The sequence below is a fragment of the Ctenopharyngodon idella genome, chromosome 13 (genome assembly GCF_019924925.1).
Source record: "Ctenopharyngodon idella isolate HZGC_01 chromosome 13, HZGC01, whole genome shotgun sequence".
NCBI classification, from domain to species: Eukaryota; Metazoa; Chordata; class Actinopteri; order Cypriniformes; family Xenocyprididae; genus Ctenopharyngodon; species Ctenopharyngodon idella.
The window spans coordinates 29,135,663-29,155,469 of NC_067232.1; the positions used below are offsets into that span (position 1 = coordinate 29,135,663).

The 19,807-nt window shown below is 39.2% G+C and overlaps 1 protein-coding gene across 2 annotated transcripts; it reads right to left on the bottom strand.

Moving 5' to 3' along the window:
• Nucleotides 1-1,062: 1,062 nt before the first annotated feature.
• Nucleotides 1,063-19,590, bottom strand: maco1b (macoilin 1b). 2 transcript variants are annotated; one of them, XM_051917150.1, is made up of 11 exons: nt 19,297-19,590; nt 13,858-13,999; nt 13,229-13,355; nt 12,528-12,651; nt 12,015-12,193; nt 9,659-10,229; nt 4,995-5,153; nt 4,712-4,894; nt 4,217-4,337; nt 3,919-4,093; nt 1,063-2,929 (listed from the first exon to the last, which is right to left on the bottom strand). In XM_051917150.1, the coding sequence occupies exons 1-11, from the start codon at nt 19,374-19,376 to the stop codon at nt 2,727-2,729; spliced, it is 2,064 nt and encodes a 687-aa protein (XP_051773110.1). In that variant the 5' UTR covers nt 19,377-19,590; the 3' UTR covers nt 1,063-2,726. The 2 variants fall into 2 exon arrangements, with proteins under 2 accessions (XP_051773110.1, XP_051773109.1); XM_051917149.1 differs by having other exon boundaries at nt 9,659-10,232.
• Between the last annotated feature and the right edge of the window lie 217 nt (nt 19,591-19,807).

The following is a 19,807-nucleotide window of genomic DNA, read 5'->3' on the forward strand; positions in this document are numbered from 1 at the left end:
CGAGATGCTGCAATAGTTTACAAAGTAGCAAATGTTAACAGCAAAAATTATTAAAAAGTATTTTTAAAACATTTTGAGATTATTTTAAAATGATGTAGTATGTGCAAAGTTGGTTTGAAAATGGACAAACCCAGCGATTGGGTTAAATGTTTGCCCAACCTGCTGGGTAGTTTTATTTAACTCAACTATTGTTTAAAAATTACTGTATGGCTGCCTTAAAATGAACCCAACATAGTTTGGAAATTAAAAAATCAGACGCACATAATTACTAGACGCAATAATAATAACAAAGACTTTATAAGGTGCAACGCGCAATATGGCGGAATAAGTCCCGCCTTCTAAATAAGAGCCAATGACCGATTGGTAAAGTCATCGCGTCACTGTGACAAGTGATTTGAGAGTAAAAGATGAAATGAATCCGATGGCACTGGAATTTTTATATTTTACCATCTAGTGAAGGTGGTTTTCATACAAGTGTACCCCGATAAGTCTCTTATGGTTCAGAGCTTTTAATGTGAAAGTGGAAGATTTTTTTTTTTTTTTTTTTTTTTGAAAAATACCTTGGGAGACAATTAATTTGGGAATGTCCTAAGAAGAGAATTGATAAAATATTTATAAAAAGAAGCTAGGATTTTTATTTAATTATTTATTTGTAAAAGCTTATGTGACATTGAGGTGTTTCTCATTGGATGGTGATTAAAAATCCAACATTTATATTTTATCTAATTATTATAAATACTTGTTTCTAAAGTCAAATGGAAGGAAAAACACCTTTATTACTGACATTCATATAAACAATATATATAAAATATTTATTTTGAACTCAACTCTTAAATGTATGTAGAAGAAATCATGGCATTTAGAACAATACAACTGTTTCTCATTTTTACTCATTAATTAACCCTTTCCTCAGCTTAAATTAACCCTAATTATATGGTTAGTTGGATTTCTAATAGTTGAATTTATCATGTTTGCCATCAATATTACTTTATATATTGTGAGCTATAAATGTTGTTCACGCAGCATTAACAAACAACAACAGAATCACAAGAGAAACTCAGATGCCAGGAAAAAAATGTTTTATTACTTGAAACCTCACAGAGACCTCACAGAGAGCGCAGCCGAGGAGTGACAGCGGGCAAAGAAAACAAAACAACTGTCTTTATCCCCCTTTTTCATGTAAACCACTTTACAAACTTTATCACTTCCTCCATCACTTTATAATTTTAAAAAACACAGACACCAAAAACAACAACCATCTGAGAGCACTACAATACCACACAGGACTGACTCTGGCTAACCCCGCCCCCCTCCCGCCCATCACTGACCAGTCGGAATACTAACACAGTGACCGTCTGTCCTTCAGAACTGGCTTCCATTAACACAAATCTGAGGGTTTTCCAAAAGTTGGGTCGGCTCGGGACACTCTCCCTTTAGCCCGGTAATACTTCACGCTTAGCAGACGTCTGGATCTGTTCATTTACACGGCAAGTGTGATGATGGCCCAATGAAAACCTTTCCACCAGTCTAACAGGTTTAAAGTCACAAATGCAATGGCGCCATCAAGTGGCACAACCAAGTATTTCTCTGAAAACAATACACAAACTATATAATAATAATAATAATAATAATAATACAGTCCTCTAGCTTCCGATCATTGGACCAGCCAGTAACCTGATGGATCTGAAACACTTTTCTTTTTCAACAAATCTACTCAGTTGGCACTGGACTACACTAGCTTCCGTCCGATACTGAAAGATGGTCAATACAATAAAGAAACCTGCGTTTTCATACTTGACGTATTCCCTTGCGAGCTCGCTGAAGTCAGCAGTGCAATAGTGCCACGCCGGATAAATAAATAAATGTAAACAAATGACCGAATTCACAAGCGCGGAGCAAGAGTCGTCACGCTGATGGGCTGGTGATCCATTTGCAAAAGGTTGACCAAAAAAAGATGTTTGGTTGAGGGGGGGACGAGATCTTTCGGTTCCACCAACGAGGTCCCATAAGAAGGCACTGATTATCTGTAGTTGGTGAATTACGCCGCTGGACTGTGTTTGTACCACGAGGAAGAACTGAACAGCTTCGGTCCGTCCTAAAGGATCAGGAGTTGTCCGATCCTGACATACTGACCGAAATCGTTTTGCGTCAGAATTGAGTCGCATGGTTTCTGGGACGTTTTTTTTACATTGCGTTACATTCTTGTCATATTAGATGGTAACATTCTTGAGTAAAACTCTCCTTGCCTCTGATATATGGGGTAGAGCACCTGGGACGACGGATCTCACACCTGCCCTGCTTCACCCCCCCTCCAAAAACAACAAAAACAGTGAAAATCAAGGCCGAAATCCGGGAGGCCTGTCTCTGAATGGACTGAGGGAAGATACTCACCAACTTCTGTGAGGTTTCTAGACATTTACAAGAGAAAAGAAACGGCAGTTTCCTACTCGACGTGTGATGTCCCTTAAAAGTCTTCTTTTTTGTCTTTTGTATTTTTACTACAACAAATACAGTCACACAATACAATATCCTTCTGACCAGGCAAGAAGCTGTAGTAATAGAAGACGAAAAAACCAAAACAAAAAAGCAATTTGAGCCACAGACATGCCAAAGATGAATCTGAATCTGGGCCTATGGAGGAAAAAAACAACCAGAGAAGACCGTGTGTGTGTGTGTGTGTGTGTGTGTGTGTGTGCGCGTGTGTGTGTGTGGTGGGAAACAAGCATTCATTTTTTCAGGGGCTGGTAAACGGACGCGTTGGGGTCCAGTCCGGACGGGCTGGTGTCCATGAACTTGGAGGAGTAGTGGGGCGTGACGGGGGTCATGCTGCCTGTATCTGAGGAATACACCACACTGGGCATGACGGCCATCACCTCGGCTATCTTCTGCTTCAGGTCTTTAATTTCCTGGTCTTTCTGCAGAATCTGACCTAAAAGAACACAAAAACAGACAGGAACAACTCTTAGTGTTTTTTTAGTTTTTTTTAAAAAGGTTATTCATTTTTTCAATAATTATCGATACCGAACAATATGAAACATTATATTGTGATACATTTTTTAGCTGTATCGCTCAGCCCTACTCAGTATGGAGGTGCGTTCACGCCATATTGTAATTACTGTAACTATGAGATTCTGGCTTGTAAAAAGTGTTCGTGTCCTCGTAGAGCTTGTAATTACAGTTTGTATGCTGGGTGTTTTCAGAAAGCTCCGTGTACCACGTGGCCGCTGTAGATTAATTTAGATATTGATCGTGTTGCCATAGAAACACATAATTCCGCATAAAACAGCTCCGAATATAACGTCACGTGTTGTCATCTCCAGTTAACGGTAAATACGCGATGGCGTGGATGCTGCACATGTCTTCAGCACCATGCCCTGATGGTACTCCAAACGTTTTGGGGGCAGCGCCACCTTGTGGTCAAAGGTCATAATGAAATTTACAATGCTAATAATTTAAAATGCTAATAACTTTAAAATGCTAAATAATTTAAAATGCTAATAACTTTTGACCTAATTAACCTATTGTAATGAAACTGGACTCAATAGACTCCTTGGGTCATGCCGACAACATAGATACATTTCTTATTATTACCAATGCTAAAAACAATTGTGCTGCTTCATATTTTTGTGGAACCTGACACTTTTTTCAGGATTCTTTGATGAACAGAAAGTTCAGAAGAACAGCATTTATTATAGAAATCTTGTCACTTTTGATCAATTTTTTCTTGTCAAAAAAACTTAATGACCCCAGATTTCTGAATGGTACTGAAGTTTTCTTACAAGAAATTTCAGAAAAAAGTTACATGGGTTTGAATGACAAGTGGCTGAGTGAATGATGACGATTTTCATTTCCAACTGTTTTTCAGCTGCTAAATAAGTGGTACCCAAATTATCTGGACAAAAGGGTGGTGATGCAAACCTTGTGCGATCTCCAGCTGTCTCTTAGCGTCTCCGAGGGCAGAGAAGAGGTCCAGCTTAATTCGGGTCTCAGCACTGAGGCTGTTTTCCAGGTGCTGGGTTTTATCCTGCATCGCTGACAGCGCTGACATCAGAACCTCTGTGTCCTTCTCGCTCTCCTTATATTTATGTAGTTCCTAGACAGACATGACAGGAGGAGGAGACGGCATTAAATGTCTATTTTTGTACTTTTTCTGAATTTACAGAAAAATCCAATTTTGACAAGATTTAAAGCAAGTATAACATGAAAATCTCCTCACTTGAACTTTGAGCTCCAGCTCTCTGATTTGATCCTCTTTCACCTTGATGTCAAGCGTGAGTTTCTTACACTCTGTCTCCAGCTCAGAAATCCTCCTCCTCAGAGACTCTGTGCACTCACCCCTGACACACAAACACGCGTCAGTTCACATACAACAAAAGGGTTAAATATCCTGCAGCTGTAGAGAAAGGAAAAAGGGGGAAGATAGAGCTGACAAGGGAAAAAGGAGAATCGTGTGAGAAACAGACAGAATGGATGATGATGGCAAAGCTATAAAAAAAATTATGAAATAGTATGAAATCCATGTACTGTACACTATAGTTCAAAAGTTTGGTAAGATTTTTCTGAAAGAATTTAAAAGTATTAATTTCATGACTAAAAAACATTACAGACTCCAAACTTTTGAACAGTAGCATATAATGAAACAGAAAGGAGAATGGAATACATGAGGGTTGCATATATAATGTAACGGATGTTATGGAATGATGGGAAGCACCTGGTTGCAGTAGCGAGAGCGACAGCACGGGCCGCCGTGGCCTCCTCCAGCTTCTTGCGTTTCTTTTCCTCTGCTAACAGTTTCTCTGCTGCAGCACGAGCGTCCTGTTCTGCCTTCAGACGCTTCTCCAGCTGCCCCACTGTCTGCTTGTCCTTCTGCTTCGCCTGCACAGCGTTGTGAAGTCTGAACACACACACACACACACACACAAACACAGGAGACTCTGCATTAATACAGGTCTCTGCACTCTCGTATTGAGTGAACTCAAGAAGGGATGTCTCACTTGTTTTGCAGCAGTTCGTTCTCCTGACGCAGCTGACCGAGCTCGGAGCGTATGCTGCGTTCAGAGCTGCCCAGAGAGCCCAGCTGACTGCGCAGATCCTGTTCGGTCTGTCTGCTCGCCTGCAGATCTGCCTTCAGCTTCTTAACGTCCTGCTCCAGCCTATCACACACACACACACACACACGCACACAGACTTATAATAAACATTAAATCACAGAAAAGGCCTGCATCTCACAACCTACTAGGCTACCTACCTAGACAGCATTTTTTGGGGGCATTCAAACAGGCCCAAAGCATAATATTCATATACATCACTCCTAAAAATGTTGTCTAAGAAGGCAAGTAGATGATATAAAAGTAATTATTTTGAGGTAGTTGGAGGTTTCTAGGGGTGGGTATCTTTAGGCACCTCACGATACGATTCCAAAACGATTCTTAAGCTACAACTGTTTTCTTATTAATTAGACTTAAAATGTTACATTTATCTGCACTTAATTAAACTGCAAATAGCTTCAAAACAGACAAGCAAATATTATCTAATAGGCTGAATTCTGTCTGTTTAATCCATTAAGACCATAATTAATTTACGGGAAACACTGGAATATCAACAGGCGAGGCCGACATCAAGCAAAGCGCGTGTTTCTCACAACGCTTATATCCTGTGCAATCAAGGCTGTGATCGCCCTTGTAATTCGCTTCAACCTTTTTGAACTTTATGGAAGACTATTTTATGGATGGTTCGAGGGTTTCTGTGTGTGTGTATATGTGTGGAGGTGAAAGTAAACAGACTACGGCTGCTTCTAAAGCACAAATAATGCCATCACACATCTGCGGTTAAAAACTAAACTCAGAATCGAGTCTGAAATTGTCCAGAATCAATCAGGAAGAATCGCGAGGCATCGGAGAATCGTTTTTTTTCTCCCACCCATAGTGTTTTCCCCAGATTTAGGGTGTTAGGTGGTCAGTAACTTCTGTTAAAGTGGTGCGTAACCTAAAAGGTTAGTGAAACCACAATATTATAAATATATAATATAGTGTACAGGTATTCAAAAATGGACTGACCTCGCATCCGAATATGCCTACTTCCTTATTATATAGTAGTGTTGTCAAAAGTACCGGTACTTCGGTGCCAAGTCGGTACTGAAATTTTGAAAATGTGATGATACCAGCATTTCTATAGTACCGAGAATTTGGGTATATTCGGTACCCACTGATAAAAAGCTTTGTTTACAAAAGAAATAATAGGTTAGCAATTAAATGTGACATCGCAGCCATGGAAACATTTTGGTTCATGCCGAATGAGAGAGGTACGAGAGTCCATAAATTTAAGCTTTGTATTCTGTTTTGCGAATCATGATCTGGTCACCTGATTATCAGAGAATTTAACAATATTCCATTAGTTATTCCACTGAACATGGAATCTCTGTTTCTTTTCCCAAATCTTCACTCACGAAGGGGATTATAAATGTTTCTTTTTTTGTTCGCTTTTAGGCCTATTATATTCGCATTCTTTACTGTGGTAAAGTAGAAAAAACATCGTGGGACAGAAACCTTTTTGCTTGCACGTCAGTTTCTATTTAACACAGTTTGTGCTTGTTATTAGACTTTATAAGGCGCGTGAAGTTTATTTGTATAGCGCGTTTCACACACGCCGGCGATTTTTACTTTCGCTTTCTCTGGCAGCGCTAGATCAAACATAGTCTGAATGTGTGAAGATAAAACTCACTCTTCAGACTTTTTACAACAAGTGTCAGTTGCTTGTAACATCAGGAGATAACATGAAGATATTATTAAAGAGAAATGGTCTCTTTCCTGCTCGTGTCCCACATCCCTCTCAAAGAGCAGAGCGGTAGGCTATATGACGCATCTTTGTGTAGAAATAAAAAAACGAATGTTTTTTTTTTTTTAAATAGGCCTAATATTTAACTTTCTTACTATTTAGGTTACCATTATTTACCGATATTTATTTCATAGTTTTACAGGCTGTAGTGTGTCGTTTCTTTGAAGGAATAGCTAAAATAAACATGCAAGTCTGTTACAAAATGTATGTTTGAGCATTTATTTATTTTTTTTATATTTCAAAATTTATTTCATTGAGGTATATATACACACACAAACATACACACATGCTCCAAATATTTATATGTATGATTACCATATTTAATATGTTTTTAAAATCGGCTATATAAAATAGTTCCAACAGATTTTGCTGTGGTACCGAAATTGGTACCGAGAACCGTAACATTTTTATGGTATTGGTACCGACTACTGGAATTTTGGTACCATGACAACACTACTATATAGTATGAAAATAGTACACCAAAGGAGTAGTATGTCCGAATACTCAGATTTTGAAAAGAGTAGGCGAAAAGTACCTGGATGACCTACTATTTCCGCCAATATTTTAAAGCGTGCATCTGATACACACTTTACTAGTCCATGAGGCCACAGGAGAGGAGTCGCAAATGGTGGGAAACTGATGTTGTAGGTCACATGACAAAGCAGATGTAGTATGTCCATCTGCATTCATACTACGCAGATACATACATACTTTTTTAACAGTCGCAAAGTAAGTTATTCATCTCTGGCAGTACGCTTTCAGACTCATCTTATGACCCTGAAGGTGTGGTCACATTAGCGAAACGGAGCAGAATTCACACAAAAGTCACTTTTAGACCAAGCAGCTGTTGGTCAGTGCAGCAAATTCATGTGAACTTGAACCCGGTGCAAAGTTTGCATTGGGAAATCTTTCGCCCTCAAGCAGGGCTCCAGACTGCGACCAAATGGTGGCATTTTGCAACCTTTTTTCCTGTCGGCGCGACTAAATTTAGTTAGAGGTCGCACTGGTGCACCACCATGTTGCCCAACTGATAAGAGCTGCCATTTCTGTTGTATATGAGAAACATCAAACTGCAAACGAAATGAAAGCGGAACGAAATCGCACTACATGAACCGTTTATCAGCTCTGAGCAATAATAGACAGCGCAGCATGAGCTCAGAACAGGTCTTGATCACGTGACACAGTTACTACACAGCGGGAAAGCATTTGAGTTTGCCGCAGAATTAATAACATCGCAGTGAGATCTAGCAATTCAGCGCAGAATTCTCTGTTATAAACCGTATCGGATCAAACAGCACTGACGTGGAAACCAGGAGAAACATGGTATCGTGGCAGAAACAGTCAAATGTTTTTACATTATTCATCTCAGGGTACCTCACGATACAATCACGATACCGATAATATCATGATACAGCAATTCTGCAATAATCAATATATTGCTAGATATTCCTATAATGATACATCACGATATCGGTCTAACAAAGAAAACAAAATGCCTGTGAAAAGATTAAGTGCCGACAAGGTTTTGTTCCGTCGTCCACGCTGATAATAGCTGTTCAGGGCGGGTTTTTAGGTCTCATCTCCATAAACATATATAGCAGTAGAGCCAATACAGTGGCTGGGAATCTGTTTATCCTTTGCTAAACTTCCTCGTCTTCATAGAGAAGAGTTCATAGAGTTCATAATTGCTTAGCAATGGCAGACACCACAGGAGCGCAAGCTCACGAGTGCTTTGGAACGAAGGTGAAAGCGTTTTTAGATGCTGGGAGCAGGAAAATCTATTTAGAGCACCTTATTTTATTCATTAAAATATCAATATTTGGCGTCAGCGTATCGATTCTCGTATCGCACGGAGAAGGACAATGATATACCGCTCTATCGATATTTTGTCCCATCCCTAGTGAATAACGATATAATGTCATTGTACCAGCGCTCAAAGGTTTCTATTGAGAATGTGTTTTTGCAGGGTTGAGCATTATAGCCAATCACAGACATTTCTGTTGAGCATGTGAACAAAATGGCCAATCAGAGTGAATCCACTCAACACTGCTGAAAACGCTGGAGTTTGTTTAGAGCGAGCTCATAGAGTTCAGCCAAAGCATGTTCACGAATCCTTTCATTATATGAAAAAACAACACCATGTAAATAAGAGATTCATTGTGCGTTGTTGTCAGATTCATTCATTATAATGAGAGTTTTCGCCAGGCGCTGAGCTTCAGTCATTATAGTGAGAGCGCTCTTTGCTCGCTTTTTGTATTTAACATTCATTTGTCACGCTGCTAACTTCACATTTCAAAGTTTCTAGATTGACAATCTTATTTTAATGGTGGATTGAATCCGACACTGCAATTTTAATCATATGACTTCAGTTTTACTGAGTGTGGAGCACTGAGAAGTGCTGTTTGTGTTGTTTATATATTTATGATTGAAAGCAACACATGTTACCTCAGAGTTTCATGCAGTGTTCTTAATACAATAGTTTTTAATTCAGTTTCCTTTTGAGGCTGCTAGTCACCTACGGTATCGATGCTGGTATCGTACCGAAGCCAAAACTGTGGTATCAAGCCAACCCTAATGGGATCACACCTTAACAAAACAAAAGTGGACAAAAACAGATCTGAGTCCACTTTAAATGTGAACACAACTAGAACAGATTTCTCTTTCTGGACTAAATGAATGCAGACTGACTTCAGTGTGAAGATTAATGCGTGTGGGGAAAACATTACAAAACAGGACCGTTTGCTAGTGTGTAGTGTTTTCACACAGCACTTCTGAACACGAGAGCCTGTTTCAACACGAGACAGATGATGTGTGCGAGCCTAACCTGACGAGCGCCTCGGGTTTGCTCAGCTGATTGTTGGGAATGCAGTTTTCCACAGGGTCTCTGTGCGACGTTGCGTTCTTCCCTCCTCCACACTTCTGTTTTCTGTCCCCCTTACTCGAGGAAGAGGACGAAGGCCCGGAGGAAGACGGCACGCTGCCGTTGGCTGTTCCGTGTCCCCGGGGCGAGGAGCTCCCTCCTCCTCCGCTGGCATTTTTGTAATTTTTGTTGGAGTTGGAGGAGGACGAAGAGGAGGAGGATGAAGAGTGTTCATCTTTCAGCAGATTCTCAGTGCTGCCCAGCAGATCTGAGCTGCTCAGTCTCTTACTGTTCACATGGTTCTCCATGTACTCCATCTCCTGAGCTTTACTGTCTACTGACGGTAAGATGCTGCTGCTGGTGCTGCTGTGATGGTTCTGGTTGTGGTTGTGTTGCTTTTTGGACTCGTTCTTGCCTCGTTCTTTCTCTCTGTATTCCAGCTCTGGTAACGTGTTGGACGAGGGCTTTTTACCGCCCGCCGAGCCGTTCTGTGCCACGGCTGGAGAGTCTACATCTTGAATGCCTTTAGATGCTGCTGCTTTTGAAAGAGAAAGAGAGACTTAAAAAGAATAATTTATTCCAAAACAGAAAAATCTGTCAATATATATACTCAGCCTCGTGTCAGATTTCATAATCTTCTCACAGCTCTGTTCAAGGGTTAGTTCACCCAAAAATGAAATTTCTGTCATTAATTACTCTCCCTCATGTCGTTCCACACCCGTAAGACCTTCGTTCATCTTCAGAACACAAATTAAGATATTTTTGATGAAATCCGAGAGTTTTTTTTAATGTTATGAAGAGATGAGAATACTTTTTGTGCGCAAAAACAAAACAAAAATAACAACTTTATTCAACAATCTCTTCTCTTCCGTGTCACTTCTCCTTACGCAGGTGACGCAGTAACACAGTGAAGGCTTCTGTGTTAACGTCCGAATGCCGGCTCAGTATTGGCCAAAGCTGATCACCTGATCAGCACGATGCATGTGTGTGATGCTGACGCAGGAGCCGGCCAATAATGAGTCGGCGTTCTGACATAGAACCTGGAAGCGCTGGAAGTAAACAACGTATGAGAATGACACAGAAGGGAAGAGATTGTTGAATAAAGTCGTTATTTTTGTTTTGTTTTTGCGCACAAAAAGTATTCTCGTCTCTTCATAACATTAAGGTTGAACCACTGCAGTCACATGACTGTTTTAATGATGTCTTTAGTACTTTTCTGGACCTTGAAAGTGGTAATTTTGCTGCTTTTGGGAGATGAAAAACCTCTCGGATTTCATCAAAAATATCTTAATTTGTGTTCTGAAGATGAACGAAGGTCTTACGGGTGTGGAACGACATGAGGGTGAGTAATTAATGACAGAAATTTCATTTTTGTGTGAACTAACCCTTTCATTTTTTTTATATATATATAATGGTATTTTATTTATTTTCATGACCTTATATAAATTTATAGTGGTTATTTTTACTGTCAGGAGTAAACAAAATATATAAAACACTCTAATGTCATATACAAATTTATTATAAAAAAAAAAAAAACGGTAGTAAAATTTTATGAAATTGTAATATAATTTATTTTTTAAAATGTAATCAAATAAAAATGTAACAATTCCTTTTGGTAACACTTTATTTTAGGTTCTTTTAACAAGTTGCATATTAGCTTAAATATTACTAGAATATTGGCTGTTTATTAGAAGTTATTAAGCAGATAATAATGCCTTATTCTACATGACCTTAATCCTACCCCATACCTAACTTAACAACTACCTTACTAACTATTAATAAGCAGTAAATTAGGAGTTTATTAAGGGAAAAGTTGTAGTTCATAGTGAATACATGTTCCCTATACTGAAGTGTTACCTTCCTTTTGTTTACTTTTTTAGGGGGGAAATTGCTGCACAACAGCTGTACTGTTTAAATTAAAACATGGATGAAAATTTGTATAATATTCCATAAAAATAGTGTTTAAAAATGTATGTATATTATTTCATACAAAATTTGCCAAATTCTTTTTTTTTTTTTGGACTGGTTCAGAGAATCCATCCATGTTTCTGCACTTCAGGAATCATAGGGCTCTACATTACATATTTACCCTGTTGAAGAGAGTTAGTGTGGGCTATTAATAGTTGTGTTATAATGTAAGACAGGTATGCAGTTAATAGCGGTCTATTAATATATCTCAAAACAGGCTCTCTGTGTGGCCACTGAACACATACAGCAGTTGTTTCAGCAGTATTACACGTATCCTCCACAAAACTCAATCCAGTATAGCGGATTAACTAGTCTGGGTGAACTATTCCCTCAAAGCTGCGTCTGTGCTTACCCTCCTCTGCTTCTCTCTCTTGTCTCTGTATGAGCTGTTGTTCTGGAGGAAGTGCCTGCTGCAGCAGCTGCATGTAAAATTCGTTCTCTTTCTGCACTTCTTTCTGTTTCCGCAAACGCATCTTATAACTTACATAACTCTTAAAACCAAAGCCCAGCGTCACCACCGGGTACCCGATACTGTGGACACAAAAAGAAACAGGACATATGATTAGAACAGTTGGGATGAAAAGCATCACAGCAAACCCGTTCTGCACTTTAATGGAAAAAACTGGAGCCACAGATTACAATCACTTCAAATGCTGCAGGATTATTACTGTGTACTGCTATATGATTAAATATCATTATCATAAGTTCATTTAGTGCACACTGACTGTACCAAATAGCTAAACAACAGTAAAAACATGACTGACACTTTTTTTTAAATGGTTTTGAGGACACTGCACAGATCAAGCAGAAACTTGCTCATAATCAATGCCAGCGTAAGTGTGGTGGATTGTGGAAAATGACGTACCAGTGCGCTGCAAACGGGCGACACAAGTCCACGTGGAAGTGTTTCAAATCTTTAAATCTGATAGCTGCCTCAATATAAACAAAAAGTATCCATAGTGACACAGTGGGGAGGCAGACCCCTCGTTCTGTAGAGACAAGACAACAGAACGGTTAATTCAACATGTGCTTAAACACTTCAGCTGACAAACATGAACCACACACATTAATCTAAACAAACCCACAAAGATTCAAACACACTCTGTGAGTGAAGATCCAGATCTAGATCCAGAGCTATTCACACACACACCGGCAGAAATAACCAAGCTTACAGCTGCAAGGTCACAGAGTGTGTGTGTGTGTGTGTGTGTGTATATGTGTGTGTGTGTATAAACCATGCTACGACAACAAAAGCTCACAACAGAATGGGAAAGATCCTCATGAGGTTCGCCAATGGATGTGTGCGCAAGAACTTTTGTGTCCAAACTGAGGTAGCAGCTGTAAAAGGGTTTTTAACGCATCTTTACAAAGAGGATTAGAAAAACCACAGATGGGCGTGTCTACAACAAACCAGACTGACATTGTGGCTTGAGGTTGTCTATAACAGAAATGTCAAAAGTCACGAATGTTCATTAACCACAGACCAATCGGCTGTAAGCTTGATGTTAGACTTCAGAAACATTCAAACGAAACATAGCAGGGTGAACATGTGATATGAACTCTTACCTGTGTGCCAGACGTACTGTACCCACACATATGTGCTTGCTGCAAAGAACAGCCACTGCACTGGGATGAACAGCAGACATATAATATCTGATGTGAACGCCACACACACAAAAAACACTGAGAAAGCCTGAAACACACAGAGAGATGCGTCAGATCATCACATGACATTTTACAGTCCTCTTTCAGCGTCCTGCTGTGAGACAGGCAAAACATCAAATAAACAACTCCAAACGGCATTTCATAAATAATATGCAGTTTTCGTGATTAAGAGACACAAACAATAACATACGTTTTAAAGTGATGGATTGACAAATAATACTACAACAGTGATGAATGACCTTCTGTGAATGTGGCCAAATCTCTTAATCTCAGATAAAACAGAGTAACTGCAGTTTATGTCCCTCAGAAAACACCTGAAAATTACAATTCTGTCATCAATGGTGTTTTTGGTCTGTTTTGCAGCTTATAAGCAGTATAAATCACCATGAACTTTCTTTGTACAGAAAACAGACGCTTTTGCTAAACATCAGATGTTTTTGTTGGGACGACATGAGGGCGAGCAACCGATTCATTTATTTATTTATTCCCATAATCTGTATGAAAGGCTCGTCTCACACACACATACTCACCAGGCCCTGGTATCTGAAGGAGTCGTAAACACTGCGAATGAAAAGCCAGAAAGGCCAGAGGTACTCGAAGCGGAACTCCAGCACGAAGTCTGCCAGCAGCACCAGCGCCCAGACCACCAGAAACTTCAGGTACAGGAACGTACTGAGACACACAGAACACAAACATTCAGTCACACGTCCATCTCAACCCTACATGTGGCCTTGAGCCAATGGACATCTAGAAGCAACTCCATCATGAGCTCCAGCAGTAAATCCAACCCAATGAACCATGGGAAGGTGGGGGAGGACGTAATCACTGTTTGGCTTTTTCTCCAGCGCAGCGTGTAGTGAATGAAGTGGATTATGTTTTATGTAGGGATGAGAAGCGAAAACCATCTCCAGATGCAGCAGTGCTGACAAGGTGTCATTACACCTCAGCAATATATTCAATATTAGACCAGTAATGTAATATTAAGCAAAATTGTGAATATCATGATTTTAATGTGCTTTTTTATTGGCCCTCTGACCATTCCTTGTCTCACAAACATCAGAATAATAATAATACTTTCATACATACATACTTAAAATACAGCTTAAAGTACAGCTATGTGTATAAAAATGCTCAAAAATATAAAGCATAAAAAACAAGAACGATCTAAGAAATCTTCAGAAAGCCTTCAGAACTGTTAGCGTTAGTAGTTCAATTAATTTCCATGAAATTTGTCATACACTTCAAAACAAATTCCCTTTTTGTGGATAAACAAAAGTAGAATATTGCAGCTCTTCTGTCTGAAATGATTATGATTCATCTAAAAACATCTTCATATTTCTCTGCTGCTCATACAGGTGCTGAAGACACTGTTGATAGTGTTGTGATGACAGAGATAACTGTGTTAATGCAAGGTAAAGGTAAGAATAAGCAGTCACTGGACCGGTGGATCTGGGCTGATGACATACTTGAGGAAAGCGACAACACGTGTCGGATAACAAACAGGAATACAGACGCATCTTCACAGATCACGTCATCAAAGGATGGATCCAAAACAAACACTTCATATGCAACACGTGTCACCGGGACTGCCGCCTGAGAGTCGACGAGAAGAGGCTTACTCGACCAAAAATGTATTAGTCCATTAGTCGCTGAAAAAAACACTCCACAGGAAGTGGCGATGTCATTCAGTCCGTGAAGGAAGGATCGTTAACGGCGGGTCCTTGTGGTAATTACAGTACGAAATCCAAACATTCGCTTATAATCCATCAACCTCAAATGTAAATAGTAGCAACTTTGTGTGGTCGCACGCCTCGCTCTAATGTTACCCTCAATAAATGGGCGCTATTATTAGACACATATAGTGTGTGTGTGGAGTGTGAAGCTGAAGTTTAGCGCAGTTACTGCAGGACGTGGAGGCGCCGGTGCCATCACGGCCATTTTTTCCTGATAACAGCGGAAACAACTTAAAAATACTCCATCAGTTTTGGTCATACAGATAAGTGTAATGCATAGTTCGAAACTGTAAATGGTCTTTTATTTGGGTAAACTCACAATAACAAGAAAACGAAAAAAAAAAGTATAAAATAAAGAAAACAAACAGATGCTTTCTGCCATCTCCGTCTCCCTGAACTGCAGCACGTCACATAATTCAGCGTATACTTCACAGCATGAGAAATATATTGACAGAAATCTTGACACAAACCAATTCAAATTGAAAACAAATACTCGGTTTATGTAATCCATATCAAACGTACATTTCTCTCTATCGGCGCGTTTACTATACTGAGTCAACTAGGGCTGTGGCGGTCGGCATGACAACCGCGCCACCGCGGTCGTGGAGTGTCACCGGCGGTAGTGTGACGTATATATACATCTCAGAGGTCGCATTAACTGAATTTTTTTTAGCAGTGACGGAAAAAATCTGAAGCCTGTCTGTCATTTTGACAGATTACTGAGGTGTAATTCCCACCCCTGTCCAGCTGGTGGTGTGTGCGCTCCAGTGTGGCAGCAGAGCGCCAGTTCAGTCTCCAGAATGAAATGATGTGTTTGATTACACACAGGTGAGCACCCAGTTTAAGTCCATTACATAATAATAAAGCTATAATACTTATACTTACATAATTAAGTTTCTAATCCAGTTTGTTTTGTTTTAAATGGTTTGTTTTGTTATTTTTCTTGCTGACTATCAGGTTTATGGTCAACAACTGGCTTTTCTGAGGTATAATGTTACGTGACATTGTTTGCAACACTGACTGAACTGATGATTTCTGTAAGCTACTGTGTCTTTCAACATATTTTCTGATTTTCATTTCATTTCTGGTCTTTGTCCAACTTTCTTTTCATAATATAAAGAAATGCATAGCCTAGGCCTATTTACTTATCCTGTAAGTTCGTGAATAAAAATAAAAATGTGGACGAAATCAGAAGCTATTAAATGTCTTATCATTAAAATATAAAAATTAAAATGACGGGTAATAATTGATTATGACTGATTTTTTACTGTCCGTCAAAAAAAAAAGTCTAACTCAATCTCTGAGATAGATATATATATATCCAACCAACCCCCACCACCGCAACACCGGCGGTTGTTGGTGATTTCCCACCGCAGTCGTCACAGCCCTAGAGTCAACGTCGTCAACTTCATCTTTGCAGCCGACGCTGCCTCTGAAAACACTCGTTTATTAATTAATTATCTCCTTGCTATTTTTTCCGTTCATGCACATTCATAATCACTACTTTTGCTGGTGCTTTGCGGCAGCTTTACGCGTGCGCTCGAGGGCGGAATAGGCTATATAGTATATATTTCAGTAATTAAATTAATATAAACATGCGATTAGTCGACTACTGGCTTAAATGAACTACCAATAGTCGACTAGAAAAAGCTTTAATGGAGGGCAGCCCTACATTTACACATGAATTTAAGCTCTAGAGACACTAATTTACAGTCAAACACGCCGAACATCAAGCAGAATAACAGATGACTGATGGGTGAAGTCTGGCAACTTTCTTAATGGCAGGAGTAGCGCGTGAGCAAATCTTTAACTGCGTCACCTGTGCCAGTGACATCACAAACTATTCATGACATATCTGCAGTTATTTTTCTGGCCAGGACTGTGCATTAAGACAAGGATAGAGTTTGTAAATTCAATTCATTTTTGTGAATCAGTTCAAGCTGTAAATTAATGAACTAAAAACTTGATTCAACAATGTAATGCAAGTATATACGCATGTTATTTTTCACATATTACATAAGGATGCACCGAAATTTCAGCCACTGGTTTTGGCTGAAAGAGAAAAACGGCCAAAAATATCATCTGTTCCCCGCTACACTCTGCTCACATGCTCTGATAATTATAGTTTTCTATACATTATTTGGATTATTGACCAAAAAATAAACCTGTTAAATCTGATTCTGTTGTATATAAAGAATAATATATTGATAATTAATATAATTTCTGTTACTTTCAATAAAAGTGTGGTTATTTTATTTTACTGGCTTGTATTTTTTAAACTCAGTATCATTAAAATTATTAAATTCATTGAATACAATTATACAAAACAAAGCTCATTTAAAATAAGAAATAAATCATTTTTAAAAAGCATTTTTGGTTTCTGTTTTCAGCCAAGTGCATCCCTAATATTACCTGCTTCAAACACTGTCTTAAAAAAATATATATGCAGGTAAATATTGCTGTTTATGAATGCGTTGTTATTTTGGTGCATTAGTTAGATGAAAATGATCAAATATAATTATTCCTCATGTTATTTACTTTAAAATTGTGTGGAAAACACGCCTTAAATTATTTTTATCTAGCTTGTTACGGTATTTTACTTCTGGCATTATGAATCTCCTCAGCTTTATTGACTGTTTGGTTGAAACTAAGGTTTCACTGAAGAAAATCACCACTTTAAACACTTTCAGAGCAAATTAATATCCGAAACGTAATTATCTGTGAATTCCTGTTATCTAGTACACTTTACTGACATCTTGCTTTACACATTTGATAGGGATGCATGATATATCGCCACCATATCGGTATCGGCCGATATATTAATGCTGATAAATAATGGATTATTTCCTTCAGCTGAGATACTTCAGATTCACACTGTCCACCATGATGGTTTTGAATTGCTTGAAATATGATTGAAAATCACTTCAAAAAGGAAAATACAGTAAGTACAACATGTGCAGCGCACGTCTGTCATATAAGCTACATAATATTATAATGAGAACATTTATTTTATTTTTTTTTTATAATTGTGTGTTTAGGACATGGCTTTTAATAGTGAGACTTTTGTTTTTGTAATCAGGCTCTCAAAAATTATATAAAAAATTTGATTTAGATTTTATCGGCCAATGTATTGGTTATTGGCTTTCAAATATAAAGAATTATATAACATATTTTATAAATTTTCATATAGGTGCATCCCTAACATTTGAAAATGAGTCTTATGACCCGATGACACCTGTAAACAACCTGACTTGCACTCCATGCATAAAGATTAAAACTGTTAAGTGAGAGGTTATGGCGACTGATAATGTATGAAACACAATACTGTTGCGTAAAGCCCTCACAACAAACCTTTTGACTGACAGGTCAGATGCTGCCTGACCAACCTTACACAACCGCTACGACCAACAAACTACAGCTTTCAAGAATTAATTAAGTGTGCAAGAATTAAATATATCGGGTTTTATAAAGAATAATATCCTCACAAAAGAGTCACGTTGTTTCCTCCTGAAAATGTTAGTCATAATGGCAGTGAAAGTGAACTGATGGTGTCAGTCCATAACATCCTCTTTTTGTGTTTCACAGGATTAAATATAATTCCTGACAGAAAAAAAAATACTACCATAAATATACTGTAATTTCTGGCACATATAAAGATTTCTTACACGAAATGATGTAAGAATGGAAGGCAGATTTGTTGTAGTAGTCCGTCAGTTATCAGGGAAATTATAAAAACTGCCCCGGTCTCCACAACTTCTGAGGAAAAATAGAGCCAACTTATTGAGCTGTTTGGCTTCTCGGGCATTTAAAAAACCCTGCATCTTTATTTGAATAAACTTCACGCTTTCTGGGGCACTTTTACATTTGAGATTTGCTGATTAAATTACGGTTGTTCTTTCAAGATGGGATCAAAACCGACCATTGTTCAGACAGACTAACTGAGCTGTCACGTCAATCTTTCTGATGATTGACAGTTACTGACTCTAACGGTCACCGGTGGGTTTCGCGGGTTTCTTTCTTTTGAAGCGCATCGCTGTGATGATGAGGCCTACGGCAGCTTATTCATTCCTGCGGAAACGGCTGTCTACCTCCAGCCAGCTTTGTTGACGGTAGCTCGGTTAAGCTAAACGATTTACTGTCTCTCTGTGCGGTCTGAGGCCATAATAAAAGGCGAAATCTGAGTCTTTCCTGCAGCTCGGGAATGATAACGGTTCCCTCGTAAGGTCTGACTCGTACCTGCCGTAGATCCCCTCGGTGATTCGGTTCCGTTTTAAGGGCCGTCGGAGCTTGCTGCAGTCCGCATTGCGCCGCTTCATCCTCGCCCCCTTAAATCGGGCTTTTTAATACGTACAGCAGTATGGTCCAGGGTTGTGTCTTATTCGGTTGGGAAACATTGGCGGTCCCGCATAGGAATATACCGCTGTGGTTGTTGTTTTTTTTTCAGCTGGAAACAAAGAAATAAATAAAAAGACTGAGTGGAAGACCCTCCTCCTTCTCTCGCGCAGACGCACAGACACGGGCCTAGACAGATGTGACTGACAGGCTGACAAGCCAATAAGAATCGCGCCTGTCGGCTGTCATTTTGAATAGCAAGATGAATAGCCAATAAGCAGCGGTCTGTTTTGTCGCGGTACCAAAGAAAGGGAAATGGGGCGGCTGACATGTTTTCTTCGCCCGACCAGTCGCTCTTTTTGTGGACAAATCAGGTAGTGCTCGCTGACCAATAGGATGGGTCCAGGCGGGACTC

Coding starts and splice junctions, on each gene's coding strand:
- maco1b (XM_051917149.1), bottom strand. CDS start 19,376: ATGAAGCGGCGCAATGCGGACTGCAGCAAGCTCCGACGGCCCTTAAAA. Junction 12,652..13,228: donor ACAGTACGTCTGGCACACAG/GTAAGAGTTCAT, acceptor TTGTCTCTACAG/AACGAGGGGTCTGCCTCCCC. Junction 4,338..4,711: donor GCTCTCGCTACTGCAACCAG/GTGCTTCCCATC, acceptor TTTGTGTGTCAG/GGGTGAGTGCACAGAGTCTC.